This window comes from Trachurus japonicus, chromosome 4 (assembly GCF_045865225.1).
Source record: "Trachurus japonicus isolate A0001 chromosome 4, Traja_1.0".
Lineage (NCBI taxonomy): Eukaryota > Metazoa > Chordata > Actinopteri > Carangiformes > Carangidae > Trachurus > Trachurus japonicus.
Window position 1 is genome coordinate 12069129 of NC_140910.1, and position 16786 is coordinate 12085914.

The window sequence follows — 16786 nt, forward strand, 5'->3', positions numbered from 1 at the left end:
CTCTGTACACACAAATATGTGATATACACAACATGACAGAATCTTTTTAAAATGCTTTTTACTTGATTGCATTATATACACCTCCCAACCAATGCCGCTATCATAAAGAGAACCACAGTACCATTCAGAAAACTACACTCCTTGCAGTTGAATTATACCTACTGGTTTTCTTTCATGTTGGGTGTTTCTTCCTTTCTTGTGAGGGGCTACAACTTTTTGAAAAAGTATTGTCGTCTCTCAAGTGCAAAAGTCAAATAGATAATTGTCAGGTTTCCTAGAGAGTTCCCGTTCACTTGGTGAGGTCCTTCAGGTACTGGACACCCTGAGTTGTGTATTCAGTTGCCTTTGTTGGAGCCTCTGAGAGAGATGAAATTGTCCATCGCACGCCTGCAATAAAATAAAAGTCAATGGTTTAGATTTGTGACGTGCATGACCAAAGGAGTAATGTTAACCCACAAAAGTCATGATGTTGATGGTGAAATTGATTACTGCACTAATGAAAAGTTAATAATATGACTGACTGCACCCAGCAAGTCAAGTACATGACTAGGACTTAAAATCCATTCATGCTCAAAAACCAAAACTCGTGACATTACTGAATTTGTATCCTTGCTTTAGGAAGAACAGGGACAAGCTTTTCATTCTGTTCTTACCAGAGTTCCACGATTGAACAGGGGAGAATTCAATCTTAGGCATGGTGGGAAGCTGAGCCTGAGGAGAAGGAAGATCCGTTAGTTTCGTGTAGAGCAGTGTACATTATACTGAATTTACAACAAACACTAAAAAGCAAATTCAAATGGGATAATGACAATGAAAGTCATGATGTCGCTTGGCCCAAGAAACAAGATGCGTCGAAAAAGTGCACCATGCTGCTGACACATGGCAGGCAGTTACGGCATTAACAAGAACTTTTCACGAGAAAGAAATATTGCCGACATATTTTGTGGGAAAACCATTCCGTCACTTGATTATTCCACTAAGGTGGAAATGTCTACTGTTGTCATTTCGGAAAAGACATAACCAGGCAAATATGACCTTGGTTTCACCAAAGCTGATATTTACTATGATATTAAAGGAACAGTATGTAAGAAATCAAAAGCAAATAGTCATAAAATCCTCCTAGTATATCACAGAGACTCAGAAATATTGTTGATATAACATACTGATCTCACCGGCAACAATAGTACAGCCAGAATATTCGCATTAATTTTTTTTTTTTGCAGGCCGCAAATCATGTTTATGTTTTGAATTTACGTTGGCATGTGGCGCCACCCAGCGCTCTCTCCCTCCCAATCACAGCGTCAGTGGCATTTCAGTCTCTGGGTTGCCAGTTAAGCTTCCACTGAGCTGCAGCTACGGCTGGGAGATAAAACGAGATCACGAAAAAAAAAAAGGGAGGGAGTGTTTTCTATTATCAGTTATTATGGTCATATTTCCTTGATATCACACGGTAGAAATAAGCGGCGTGTCTGCCGTTTGATACACCGCTTGCTGTTGTGAGCATACAGCCTAGTTAGTTTGAGCTGCTGCTGAAGCTAAAGCTAAAGGGAAGAATTACAAAGTGAAAGTTAGAAAGGAGGGAGGAAATGTGGCCAAATGGAGCCGATGGTAAATGAAGTGATTGTGAACGTGTGGAGCGGCAATGAGATGAGTCTGGCCCGGTCAGGTCGCCTGTCTCTGGTCGTCATGTTTTATGATCCGACGTCAGAAGGTGGAGGAGAAACAGAGCGGCTCCTGTTGTTTATTCTGCGGTAAGACGTCTTATATGTTGGCTCATCTACGGCGTGAATAAGATAAGATAAGATATACTTTATATTAACACGCACTAGGCTCCTGTAGATGCGGGGTTGTGTGTGTGTGTGTGTGTGCGTTGGAGAAGTGAAATGTAACAATAACTTTCAGATCACCTGAGTAACGTGAACTCCGCTCGTAGTTACTGTGAGTCAGAGCAATAAAACAGTGAGGTTATCGATACATATTTAGCTTTTTACTCTGCTTTGAGACAGACTGTGTGAGTGAGCAGAGCAGAGGTTAGCACGTCGCTACCTGGCAACCTGGAGTCTGGGGGGTAGGGGAGGGGGGACAACGCGCTGCTGTGTTTTGAATTTGACTGCAGCAACAATTTTGGCCACATTCTTACATATCGCTCCTTTAAATATGATGATTAACTGAAATTTATCGTTATTACACACTTAGTGGCCACTTGGTAAAGTACACACCTGTAAAATCCAAAGTATTTCAATACAACAATTACAGGAATAATTTGTGTTCAGATTAAAATTGGAAAGACTTGACATGCTATTTTAGAAGAAGAATGTGGATTTTTCTGCTGTGCAATCTGGTAGAAATAGATCATGAGTATCATTTTGTTTTTAAGTATGATTGTGGGTTGGTTGGGATGAATGATTCAAGTTATTGAAATATTTTTTAATAAGGCGACTTAATTAGTGAGTTTCTATGCCTTTGTAAGTTAAGTCTTTGTAAAACTTATGTCTTACAAAGACGCCTTATAATTCCATCAGGGATGGACCACATAAAGCAGCTGCTCTTGAATTACTTCATTTATTCACTGTAGGAGTCATAATATGTACAGTGTGGTGGATACAACAATTGTCCAGCTGCCTACTGTTGTGAAATAGTGCACGTAATATGTATGCCCTATATATTTTCCTTCCCTGTGTTGCTTTGTGAAGCCTACAAACCCAAAATCAGGACAGTCGTGGGTCTGAACAAGATTTTAAAGCGTCACGTGTTATCTATACCTCCAAGCCAAAGTACTTCATCCACTCCTCTATGGCTGGAGGCACTGCAACCTTGGCCTTCTCCAGGGCCTGTGAGCCCTGCTCACTGCTTCCCAGCAGACCAGAGTCATAGGCAACATACAGTGCTCCTCCTGCAATGGTCACCTTGGTGGCTAGTCTGGAAACGAAAGAACAGAGGGAGCCATGCTGAGACAGTTACCTTTCCCAATAAGCAGTCGAAAATATATGTTATTCCACATACTATTTCCTTGTTACCATTATCATAATGCACTATTACAAATTTCAGTTCGTATATGTTTTTTTTTTTTTTTTTTTAATCATTAGCTAACGCTAGCCAACACAAGGAAATTGGGCGAATATGTATAGAACGCAGCAATTTCAGTGGTAAATTGTTTAGCTTACTACCTAAATAACTAACTGACCAATAAACAAAAGTGTTTGAAGACTGTAGAGCTGTTTGACAGACTGGCAGCTAACGCAGCCTGTTAGCTCACTGGCTAATTGACCGTGTAGCACACTGTTACAGCAGCGATATGCTCAGGGGAAATACAAGCGAAATGAAAAATACTAACTTCACTATGGGCAAAATCCTTGCCGCCATGATCCAAAGCGGTGTCGTTTCCTTTTACGTACACTTATCTCAGGTAGCTCTGAGCTGGAATGAATGCTACCTGTTTAGCTCATGGATGGTTTAGCTGCACTGAAGGACAACCCTACGAATCGCTGCGCACTGATGTCGTGTCAATAAAGTTGCCGTTTCAAACGCTCATGTTATTTCACGGCAGCAGATTCGTTTGTTTTGACGATTTTTGCTTTTTTTGTAATTATAGATATAGGTTAACGCCTCTATAACACATTAAGTTAATTTAAATAATGTGGCTTTTTATAAAAAATAAAATAAACAAATAAAATTTAGCTATTTGAACGCACAGTTCTTTCAAGATCAATGAACACCATATCTGAACAACACGCCCCCTTAACAAATGTCAGGAGAAATAGAGGGTGGAGAATTGCATTAAATACTTCCCAGTTTTCGTACATTTCCTCTTCAAGACAGTTCTGACAACTGGATTTTGAGAGGGCTCGTTTTTCTTCTATTGCCGAACAACTGGCAACTTTACAAAATGGGAACATTTACAAAAATCCTGTTAGCAAGTATATGTGTTGCCTACATTGCCGTCAAGTGGAGCGCCCCCACTTTCAATGCAGGTAAGACAAATGCAACTTTATATATAAACTTCTATAGTCTAAGTTAATATCAGTTAGATTCTGTGTTTCATGTAAGCTATTATGTTACTTTAAAGCAGGGGGCATGCTCTGGCAACGGTGTGTTTCACCTGTAGGGGTTATGCAGTGTTAATTTTTGACAAAACATTGTGAAACACAGTCAATAACACACCAAGTTTAAAAAAAAAAAAAAAAAAGCTACAAACTGACAAGTCCACTGAGAAAGTCAGCGCTAATATCGAGAGAGCTAACTTCCGGTTTTCAAAATAAGACGGCGGTAATTCAAAGACAATCAATTAAGCTGATTTTAAGCCATTGGGACACATTGTGTAGAAGCTATTGAATTAAATGTTTCATCCAATTTATTTTCATTTTTACTGTAGCCTACAGTAACAACACTTTGGTCCATTATTTCTGATAAAAGTTGATACAGTTGACTTCAGGACCATCCTGACTACTCACTCATGCAGTATCATTTTTACTGTATCATTTTTGAAAAAATAAGCCTCTAAGTTGCTTTTTTTCTCTCAAAAAAGGTCTGTACTGTATTTAAAGACACTTTGGTCCATAATTTCTGGCAGGATAAGGATGGGTGGAGAAGGATGAGGAATGACATCAAACAGTTGTCGGTTCTAGGAGTCATAACAAGCATCTTGAGGTTCACTCCTCAGCCACAGGGATGTGCATGTTTTCCTATTGAGAATGTGCATAGGTCAATATTTTAAAGATGACAAAAGTTTGATCTAGAGAGTAATTGAATGAAGAAAAACACTCATCAAAAGGATGTTGAAATTGGAAAGGTTGTTACTGTTAAAGTAAACAACTAGGCTACTTAGTGATTTCCATGAAGAATACTAAAACTATGGCTAAGTCAGCCTTGTGATCACATTTATGATGTATGTTATAACCTACATTGTGTGAATGCATTTCTACACATAGAAATATCATATCTTGACTTGACCACATCAACCTAAATACCCAACTGAGCCATCACCACATTTAGAGAAAGATCTACAGATATCAAAACATCTGTATAGCCTATCTTTGTAAGAAACAAATATTAAAGCAGAAGTAAGCAGAATGTTTGTGTTAATATAAGTCTTAAATAGTTATATCTTCTGACAGCAATCACTTACATAGAGTGTTTGGTCTGAAACACGGGTCTGTCAGTCACTCTGCTCTGCTGTAAGCCGAGGAGAAAACTTTCCTTGTATCCTACAACCTTTATCCAATGAGGAGAGAGAACGGCATAAAGGGGTGGGCCTCTCTGTGTGCAGCCAAGGGATGCGCGTGAATGTGGTGACGTAGGGACGAGGGCGGGGACTGCTAACTCCATCGGCTGACAAGAAGTTAGCCAAAACCACCGGATCGCTTACTTCTGCTTTAACATGGAATATTACTTTCAGGATCATGGTTATTTTGTGTCCATCATGGTCAAATATGAAAGTTTATTATTGCATGTGGTTAATTTGCGATAGATGCCCTAGCATTGACTCTGCAATGCTTCAGCAGGCAAAGAGTGAGAAAGGAAATAAGGCCTTTTCCTATGCAAAAGATGGACCTTTTTCTTAAATGATACAGTAAACATGCAACTTAGAGGCTTAATTTCTCAAAAAATGCTTAATTGATACTGAGAGAGATGGTCCTGAAGTCAGAAATTATGGACCACAGTGTTGTTACTGTACAGTAACCTAAAGATTAAAATAAATTTGGGAAAATATTTACTTCGGACAATCTGTCCCAATGGCTTAAAATCAGCTTGATTGTCTTTGAATTACCGACGTCTTATTTTGAAAACCGGAAGTTAGCTCGCTCGATGACTTTCTCAGTGGACTTCTTCATAATACTCTTAAAATGTTGGTGCAGCTGGCTTGACTAAGCGTTTTGTTGACCATAGTCAATGTAATTTGATATAATGATGGTATGAGATCATATCACAGAGCTGTATTATAATGATTTACTAGGAAGCATGTAGATAAGACCACAAAATAGCACCAAGGCTAGTTTACAACATGGACAATTCTAAGTGTTGGATAATTACAACAATGACCAAAATCCACTTCATATCTAATCACCTATCAGGAGATAATTATTATCAGGGCCAATGGATTACAAGGGCAGCACAATAGTGTGTCAGTGAGATATTGTCTTTTTTTTTTTCAGGCAGAAAACTACACTAAACTGTCCAAAATGTATAAGGACAATCCCTCGAAAATTCTTATTAATCTTTCATGTGGTCTCTTTATTCTGTCCCATTAGCCCACCCATACATCATGGGCTACAGACTCCACATTGCAGTGTAGCCCCCAGAAATTGAGAGTGGACCGTGGAGCCACAACTATGTGGTCCATATTGCAATATGTAGCCTACCACATAAACTTACCATGTGACTGGTTTGGTGATGGCATGCTAGACATGGCAACTGCTGTGCTCCGACCAAAGAGGTTTATAAGAGTTGAATGTTTCCCTTTGGGGCAATTTAGCAAAGTACGCACAAAGTGAGCGAATAATTGGTGATAATCTGACATGCTTTCTGCTTGTGACTGAGGCTTCTTAGAAAGAGAGAGCACAGACACACATTTGTCCTGTGAGGATGCAGCTAACATTTAAGCTGCCACAACTCATAAAATTATATGGTTTGAGTCGGTGGGGTAGTGTGCACACATAATCTTATTAACAAATGCATCATTATATACATTACTATACATATATTACATCATTATTATTGTGAAAAATATCTACTACCAAACCTGATACTGCAGCTTCCTGAAGATAATATATTGTATAGTATATTTTCAAGTTTAGATTTAGGAGGGAAAAAAAACTTTAAATTCATGTAATGGTCATATGTCAACATGCAGCTATATTTACCTCCTCATCTCACTGTTTTGCACAAATACCTCCGGTACTGTTATACGTCTGTCATACTAACACATGCAAATTGTCATTACTTTTTCTGTTTGTATCTAATTAAAATGTGTTTGTTTCAGAGTCTCTCAGAGGTGCAAGGGTATTGGTGACTGGGGCCAGTACAGGCATTGGTGAACAAATGGCATATCATTATGCCCGCTTTGGAGCGCATATAGTTATTACAGCAAGACGAGAGAAAGTGTTACAGCAGGTCAGTGAACTGCAAGATGTTGAAAATGGTATCAAGGTGAAAAACAAACACATTTATCTGTAACTTAGTTTAGGAGTTCTGTGTCCATCATGTCAAATTAATCTACTTTAGTCAGACAGAAAACAACATTAGCAAAGATATTTTTTCAGATGGTTGAGGTATGAGTGTAGGGTCAAATTAGTTTTCTTTACTCTTTTCTGTAGCTGCATTGGGAGGCTAACCCACTCCTTCTGATCTATGTTTAAAGGTGGTAGAGAAGTGCTTGAGTCTGGGAGCCCAGAAAGCACACTACATAGCAGCAGACATGGGCGATGACTCAGACCCAGAGAAAGTGGTAGATTTTGCTCTGGAGAAACTTGGAGGGCTGGATTACCTGGTTCTCAACCACATTGGTCCAAGCCCCTTCAGCATGTGGGACGGAAACGTCGAACACGTCAAGTGGCTGATGAAGGTAATGCTACGTTTATATGTTCTGTTAACATATAAAAAGGAGAGGACTGCACTGATGTCTTAATGTGTGTGTGTGTGTGTGTGTGTGTGTGTGTGTGTGTGTGTGTGTGTGTGTGTGTGCGCACGTGTACTTTTCAAAAGGTCAATTTCTTCAGCTATATTCAGATGGCTTGGAAAGCTTTGGACTCCCTCGAGCAAAGTAAAGGATCACTGGTGGTTGTTTCATCACTTTTAGGTGGGTAACTTTCACAGCATTGTTACTCATATGCTGATGACAGCATGTCAGCAACTGATACAACAACCATAAATGGTGTATGGGCTCTATGCACAGCTCCACCACTTCCTGAATTTAAGGCAACTCCTTTATTCCCTGTCTTACATTATTGGACAAACTGATTAATCCAGGTGTGTCTGACCATTGTGACTACTCAGACATACCTGGATTAATCAGTTTGTCCAAAAATGTAAGACAGGAAATAAAGGAGCTGGCTTAAAGCAGAAGTAAGTGATCCGGTGGTTTTGGCTAACTTCCTGTCAGCAGATGAAGTTAGCAGTCCCCGCCCTCGTCCCTACGTCACCACATTCACGCGCATCCCTTGGCTGCACACACAGAGAGGACTGCCCCTTTATGCCGTTCTCTCTCCTCATTGGATAAAGGTTGTAGGATACAAGGAAATTTTTCTCCTCGGCTTACAGCAGAGCAGAGTGACTGACAGACCCGTGTTTCAGACCAAACACTCTATGTAAGTGACTGCTGTCGGAAGATAGAACTATTTAAGACTTATATTAACACAAACATTCTGCTTACTTCTGCTTTAAGTTCAGGAAGTAGTGGAGCTGTGCATAGAGTCCATTGACTGCATCATTGGCTGATTATATAATCATTATACATCATACATACATACATAGTAACTAACTCTGTCTAAGAACTGCTTTTTGAAAAATATAAAAATGAAGATAAAGAATATTTAGTAGAGAAAACAATGCTGAAACATGATAAAATTATGATTATAATGGGAAAGTATTGCTTTTTCTTACAAGTCCTTGAAATGTTTAGAGAAAAACTATAGTTTGCAGTCTGGTATAAAACCCCACGTTCTGAGGGAGATCATGTGATTGCTCATGTAATTAAAGGCTCAAAGGCACGTACTAAAGGGACATTGAGCTGAGGCTTACATTTTGTTCATTCCTTTGAACACCCACAGAATTTCTTAATTCATACATACAGTATGCAGTAGTAGACATCAAAATGTGAGATATTTTTAAACAACCCACAACATTTTTTTGTTTTTCACAACTGACACAATTGTCTTGGATAAGCTGGCTCTAATACTGATGCTCCACAGGTAAAATGCCCAGTCCCTTCGTGGCGCCCTATACCTCTACAAAATTTGCCTTGAACGGTTTCTTCGGAGCCCTTCACCATGAGCTGGCTATGAAGAAAAGTAATGTATCCGTCTCTATATGTACACTGGGGCTCATTGATACGGACTCTGCCATGGAGAAAGTCAGGTTAGTTAAATCTATGTTGAAACATATTTGGCATCATTAGTGTTATTTGTCTATTTTTTACTTTGTGCTGTCCACAGTGGTTAAATGTAGTATTTTTCCTTCCTTTCATATCATAGGGGAGTCACTGATGTACCAGCTTACCCTGCCACAGATGCAGCCTTGAATATCATCATTACTGGAGCAACAAGACAGCAAGAGCTCTTCTACCCTTGGATAACTTATGTGGCGACTATAAGCAAAGACTGGTTACCTCCTATCACAAACTATTTCATCCAGAGCACCTACAAGTATATCCCATGATCAAAAATATTCATCTGTAGGATGTGTATATGTATTTTCAATTAAATACATGGACACATAATAGAGGACAGAGATAATTAAAGATTTGGCATCATATTTACATGTAATGTAATGATAAACAAGGTATAGTCCACTTCCCAAATTTAACCTTGATATTGTGGTTTGCCTCCCCAAAAATGTTCTAATCTTTACAGTAAATTAGGAAATCACTTTCCTCACAGGCAAATAGATCGGGTTACTATATATAACAAACTGGACCTTGTCCTCCTTTCCTCATTGTGCTTTTGAGAGAGGTCCAGTTATACAAAGCTCACAGGGGAGAAAAGCTCATAGTTCGTGTTTGTTTCCTCTTGGCCTACCTCAAAGCGATTAGAAAGGGGGTTAGTTCCTGTCTGTCTGCAGTGGTTATGAATAATGCAGTCCACCACCATCTACTGCATCAACACATATCAGGTGAAATGTTGAATAAAAACCACTTAGTTTACCACTCAGACAACATCACATTGCGCAGCATGAATGGGAGAGTGTGGCCTGCAAGTTACGCTAGGAAGGGGAAGATGATGAGGAGCAGAAACATCTCTTCTTCCTCAGCTGAGACGCAACCGTGGTTGGAACATCAAACTTTACAAGTCACAGAAACTCTGTGATAAGAGTGGCAGCCATACAGTAATCATTCAAGAGAACTTTTACCATTGTTTTATTACATATTAATTCAATGATTTTTAAATTGCCAATGTTATTCCACTGAGTTTTGATGATGTAATAACATTGACATTAATGCATCCTGTAATTTTTCTTTGTATCATTTATGTTGTGTGTCACTGCTTACCATAAATGAAGCATATTGTGGTGCTACAGAGATCCCTCGGCCTACAAACATTTTTCAGATGTAAGGGAATATGTTTGTCATATCATCAATTGTTTTTCAGTAATTGAAATAAATGTTGCCAAAAAAAATTAAATTTAATAGTTTTACTTTTTGGTGGGGAGGAAAGGGGGGTAGGAATGATACAGGACATGATCACCCCTTAGCCAGTTTTATTGGACATTATAAAATCTGCAACAGCTGCAGTATGTATTAAGACACACTGCAACAACCATTGGGCATTCAAAATTAGATTAGATTAGATTTTTATTTAATTTAAAACATGAATCGATGTCTCAGTACCATTCTTGGTGAGAAAGAGCCATTACAATGATCTGAATGGAACAGTAGTACTTTAAACATCCACATGAGGGCAGTATTACTAAAGTAGTGAAGTGAAATAAGTTCTCACCCCCAGCCACTGGTGAAGTCCATTCCTTGTTGGAAAAAAAAAAAGTCTGAAGTATTATGCATTCATAGCAAACTGGCAAGCTCTTTTTTTTATCTCAAATCTTTTGTGCTTGAAAGAAAATGACATGTCTGTGCTCACCGATTTACAAGTTTTTATTTATTTATTTAACGCATTTTAAACCCCCATCAGCATACCAGTACCCTGTTTCCTGTCTCCACTGTTCTCCACCCCTGGATTCCTCCCCATCTCCATTCTTCTTGTCTTTCCAAAGCTGGCCACAGTAGGCATTGCAGACTTCCTACAGAGCAGGACTTTCTCAGTGGGTTCCTTTGTGTCTTAGCTCATCATCCCCCAAAAGCACCGCAGGCTCCCTATGAAACTGTTGGCTCAATCCATCCTGGTGGTCTTTTCTTTATCTAATACACCCTATAGGTTGAACCCTGCTGATAGAGCAGTTCTCTACTGTAGAGTTGTCATTGTCAGGGGGAAAGAAAGAAAGAAAGAAAGAAAGAAAGAAAGAAAGAAAGAAAGAAAGAAAGAAAGAAAGAAAGAAAAGTCATGAATTAGACTTGATTCTATAATAAAACTTTGTACTTGTGCTGTTTTCTTGTCATCCTTGGATTGATGGGACTGATGGGGAAAAGTCAGTGGAATACATCTTCCATCTTGACACTCTTGATGATTTGAGAGGATTTTGAAGATGGTATAATCTCCCTGCAGATGCTGTGGAAAGAAAAAAATATCTCCCTTCCTCTCACTCCTTCTGTCTCTTTCTCTGTGACACACTCACTACACACATATACAAAAATGGTGGGGCCTCCTGGGGAGCAGAGCCGGCATGGCCTGGGAGAACAGCCAGAAACACCTGCAACAGATTAGTGCTCCTAATGCTAGGTAATAAATCCTCTCACCCTTCTCGAGCATCTCCATCTCCACCAAAGCATGGATCTTATAGGCTGAGAAGCATCCACCCACAGCACTGATTATAACACACACACGCAGACACACACAAACACTTACACAAATGCAGAAAATACTGTTTAAACACAGAAACCTTGATGGAACGATGGATTTAGTTCATATTATCTCTCCCAGTTGTTATCAGCAGTCATGCATGCTGCCAATTGAACCTCCATACATTGTACTGTAGCTGTTGCTTCAGTATCATGGAGCTTTTCCTCAGGGTTTAGACAGGTCTCTATATCAAGATCAAACATTTTCATTATAACCGCAAACAGTCAAGGCCAAGACCAAAGCTGAGGTTGCCTGCTTTACTGACTGCACATAAAACTTGAAAGGTGGCAGACTGATTGGCCAGTTGGGCCTTTGCTTACAGAGATTTGTAATCGAAGTTGAATTCCCCTTAAAGATCCGTGATACAGCATATTATTTCATCTCGATGAAAGACTTTCTGTGTGTGCAACAATAGTAAAATCAAATGACATGTATAATGTGTCCATAAACCTGTTCCACATACTCGTCAGTATGTCCTCAGTTTTATATTTGCCCACAGAGTTTGCTGATGCAGCAGAAATGTCATGTTTCAGACCATAAAGACTTACCTATCCATGGAAATGGCACAGTGCACATCAACCATCATGCACCAGTCCCAATTTATCATCTCTCTTGTGCTGCTTCTTTGAGCACAAAGGACACTGCTCCACAAATCCCTATCCAGCATACATTTACTAGAATTGTTTTCTCTCAACTGGTCTGTATTAAGATGTTCTTTCTTCCTAACTCATGGTAAGAAAGTAAATGTGCATATTTCCCTAAATGTCAAATTTTCCCTTACATGCTTTCACTGTATAGTCTACTGCAGGGGGGTTCCCAAACCTTTCCATGCCAAGGCCTCCTGAATAGCATTAGCTTCTGGCCAGGGACTGTTTTGCTCCACCCCAGTGACAATACTACAGCAAATATAAAAGAAAAAGAAAAGCAACCTCTTAATATACTATACTTATTTTTCATATTTGCAATAGCCAGGTGCTTTCTTTGTCATTTTTGTAGCACTAGCTTGGTGGTGGGAGCCATTGGGCCAACACTAAAATCATTCATGATAAATGACAACAGACAACAGAAAGATGAGTATGGCATATATTTCAGTATGATATGAAATATATTTTATGATCATGCACATAGAATAATAATAGACATATTTCTATTGCATTTGTTCTCATTTTTCTTCAATGTTTTCTAGGACACCCTCCATACAGTTGTAGTGCTGAGTTGAAGAGAGAATCAAAGCATGTATGAAGGCATAGTAGATGTTGCCGAATCAAACTAATATACTATATAATGCAGGTACAGATATTGATATTAAAGCAGAAGTAAGCGATCCGGTGGTTTTGTCTAACTTCCTGTCAGCAGATGGAGTTAGCAGTCCCCGCCCTCGTCCCTACGTCACCACATTCACGCGCATCCCTTGGCTGCACACACAGAGAGGACCGCCCCTTTATGCCGTTCTCTCTCCTCATTGGATAAAGTTTGTAGGATACAAGGAAAGTTTTCTCCTCGGCTTACAGCAGAGCAGAGTGACTGACAGACCCGTGTTTCAGACCAAACACTCTATAGAAGTGATTGCTGTCGGAAGATATAACTATTCTCTAGGTAATTTAATTTCATAGAGTGTAAAGGATAGGCAAATATAAGCCTTGGCCTTCAGCCTATTCCCTTTTCGGTCACTGTATGATATTTTCTTTTTTTGTGTGTGTGTGTGTATGGTTGCAATTGTGTATAATATGTGTTGGCTAAACTGTTCACACAGAATGGTTGATTTTGATGTTGGTGTTGTATGACCGAAATAAACAAATTTCAATTCAAAATTCAATTCAATTTAAGACTTATATTAACACAAACATTCCGCTTACTTCTGCTTTAAAACTTCTGGCCAAAAAAAGCAATACATATTTTTCAAATTCTTTAAACAACTTTTCAAATTTTCTGTTTAATAACTGTAACCTTAAAATCAAAATTTATCCATTTATTGGCTCTTCAATTCAAAAGCAGCCATTGATCCATGTAGTTGTGGGAGGCGATTAATTTTGAAAAGAATGTTAATCTTCCTGAATCCCGAGCTTGTGCATGACCTCTGAAAAGTTTTCACAAAACATTGAGCTATGATAACAAAAGGAGAGAGTGAGCGAGAGAGACAGAGAAGGGGGGGATGAAAACCTATGAAAGGGAGCGTCAGTGAGAATAAAAAGTGTGGGTGTGAGAGGTGGCTGAGGTGGCCCTGTGACCCCTGACCTCCTTCCCCCAGGTCCATACAGAGCAGCACAATGGTTGACACCTGTGTCCTTTCAATACTGGCACTATTATTGTTTACATCAGCCAGTGGGAGAGAGAGGGAAAGACAGAAAGAGGCCAGAGGTGCTGTGAAGCAGGGTGCACCAGCCTCATGCCAACCCCCCTCTGCCCCCTCCTCCTCCAGCGTTCCCCTCTCTCTTTCAAAGACAGGTGCCCTCGTATCTCTCTCTCTCCCCCCCCTTTCCATCTCCCCCTCTCTCACTCTCTGTGTCTGCCAATCTCTTTTCTCTAATTAATTTTAGATAACTCTAAACACATTGGCGGAAGGAGAGGATCCACAAAGAGGACAGACAGGGTGTTTTTACATCCTGTACCTAATGGTCTGGCATTGCTCTATTGTTGCTCCAGTGTATTAAGTTAAACACAGTGGGCATCAGATAATGTTAAACGCGGTAGGTGAGGATCTTCACACGTACATTGTTAGCAGAAAAAATAAATTATTTTTCTCCCTAAAAAATAGTTGTTAATATTTTGGCACCTGCAGCAACAAGACAGACTAATTAGTGATGGTAATTTTCCAAAAACAACAACAACAACAAAAATGGACAATTAAAGGTTGTGTACTGTGCACATTTTTTTGTGCCATTAGAGTTTCAGTTGTGTTTTTCATGATAAAAGGCATACAGAGATTTGTCTGCATGTAAGGCTTTAATGACGTTCACAGGACAATCCATTCGTTATGTTCTTGCCATTTATCCCTCCCTTACTGATCAGGCGGGTGGGGAGAGTCACAGGGAGCATGGGTGGCAGGCTGGGGGTTACATGAATTCTTCTTTTTTTTTTCACTGAGGGAGAGAACGCCCAATTAACAAAGGATAAGAAGTGAACCGTAAACACCCTCAACAAGGCCCAACAAACCTACAAGAACAAGAGCCGTCTCTCTCTCTCTCTCTCCCTCTCTCTCTCCCTCACCCCCCTCTGCTGACCACCTGCCCTCCTCCTCCTCCCCCTCCTCCCTCCTCTTGCTCACTCACTCTCTCTTCCACTTCCCTCACAAAAGGAAGGCTCAGAGCTTACAAAGTGCCAATTAACACTGAATGTTTGCCCCTCGCACCTCCCTCTCTGAACTGCTGACAGCTCTGGTGTTTGGGTTAATACCAAAGGCCTGCAAAGAATTATAATTCTCCTCCTTGCCCCATCCCCCCTTCTCTCCCTCTCCTATCCTTTTATTTTGTTTCCAATGGGGTGGTTTTACAGTTCAATGCACAGTCAAAGGGTGATATAAAATGACTTTCCAAAGAATTTCATTTAGGGAGAAGAGGGGCTGTGTTGCATTGGGGCAGCCAGGGGCAGGACTGGGGATAGGAGGGGACCCTGGTGAGATGGAGACACAGAAAGAGCGGCAACTATAAATTAATGGTGAATGGTAGTGATAAGATTTGAATCGTGTGTCGATGATGCTTTTTTTAAAGGCATGAAATGATTATTCACTCTAATTTCTGTCACCGAAGCAGATATTTAGGAGTTACCCCTTCAGGCAGCGGTTGCCATTTCTTCCTCTGTCATCAGCAGTTTGAATGCAAAAATGCAAACATGAGTAATTTGCACACAAGTCAACACACACACACACACACACACACATATATGCACACACACACACACACACACCCTTTCTCACCCATTAGAACTGTAGGTCCCACTTGGAGATGAAGATAGCAGCGCGGGTCATTTATCACAGGCAAGGCTGATGGCTGCGCTATGGCTGTTTTTCTCCCTTGTGAACTCCAATAAATCAGCCTAGTGAATAAAAGAGTGGCCAATGAGAAGAGGTGAGAGGGGTTAAACTCTAGGAGAAACAGAGACCACTAGACTCTTTAAGGGAGCTTCTGCCTGCACTCAATTCTCTGCCCAAACTGGGTCTGCCTTGACAATTTACGACCTCCTGGGACCTAGTCTATACTCTCCTCTTGCTTTACTTTGGGATGAGGTCCCCAGTTAAAATGGGTTATTCTAGGGGATGAAGTCAAGTTTGAATTGGATTTAGCTTTTGTCACAGAAAAGGTCATATGGATCCTGTTGGATCACAATATAGTAAGGTGACAAAAGATTACTATAAGTATTGTTTAGCATTTAAGAAATGTGTCCATTAACTTTCTAATAGTGAGTTAGACAAGGAGATCTGTTGCAGCTGTCTCTTAGATATAATGGATGGTAAGTTTAATTTACACAAAGACCAGAGGCAGGGAAATAAAAGTGCCATTTTAAGATTTAAACTGTTGAATAATACTCTAGGGATATATTTGCTTTTGAGCAGACCAAACACTGTTGCTTCCCTCCGTTTCCAGTCTTGATGCTAAGCTATGCTAGCTAGACAGACAGACAGACAAGAGGGTGTGGAGAGAGAGTAGCGCTGGTGGTGTGGAACCAAGCCAGACTGGCTGTATTTACATTCAAGTAAGGGGAGCTGAGCAGAGAGATGACATGACCTGACACGGTTCATGGTTCCACTAGTGGGGCTGGCTGGGCCTCCACCTCGAGCCTGGGACCCTGGGGTCAAAATGCTCTGCAACCTCTCTGGGATGAAGGCGGCTGGAGAAACATGTGACTCTGGCCTCTGCTTTAAATCCTGAATTCTAGGATTTACTCAAGATAAGGGGAGCGCAAAATGGTAACTTATAACTTGAGGCGATAGATGAAGAATTCATGTGGGAGTGAAAAAAAAACAGTATGTATGCACAAGGAATCAGATTTCCACATTTCCAGACATATGATCGAGCTGCAGTATATCATTTTTATCTGAAGATTTATTTGGAAACAGGTGCTCCTCCTCTGGCCGAGCTGCCAGGCACTCAAGGAGCACTCAGCCTCCTCTCTGTAACATCTGATTC

The 16786-nt window shown here is 40.2% G+C and overlaps 2 protein-coding genes across 2 annotated transcripts; one reads left to right on the plus strand and one right to left on the minus strand.

The window, feature by feature from the left end:
• Positions 1 to 191: 191 nt before the first annotated feature.
• micos13 (mitochondrial contact site and cristae organizing system subunit 13) lies at positions 192 to 3389 on the minus strand. Its single transcript, XM_085773961.1, has 4 exons — positions 3335 to 3389; positions 2763 to 2919; positions 654 to 711; positions 192 to 387 (listed from the first exon to the last, which is right to left on the minus strand). The coding sequence occupies exons 1-4, from the start codon at positions 3361 to 3363 to the stop codon at positions 290 to 292; spliced, it is 342 nt and encodes a 113-aa protein (XP_085630087.1). The 5' UTR covers positions 3364 to 3389; the 3' UTR covers positions 192 to 289.
• Positions 3390 to 3708: 319 nt separating this feature from the next.
• hsd11b1la (hydroxysteroid (11-beta) dehydrogenase 1-like a) lies at positions 3709 to 10298 on the plus strand. Its single transcript, XM_085773955.1, has 6 exons — positions 3709 to 3971; positions 6980 to 7110; positions 7358 to 7561; positions 7702 to 7795; positions 8907 to 9072; positions 9189 to 10298. The coding sequence occupies exons 1-6, from the start codon at positions 3887 to 3889 to the stop codon at positions 9370 to 9372; spliced, it is 864 nt and encodes a 287-aa protein (XP_085630081.1). The 5' UTR covers positions 3709 to 3886; the 3' UTR covers positions 9373 to 10298.
• The last annotated feature ends 6488 nt before the right edge of the window (positions 10299 to 16786 follow it).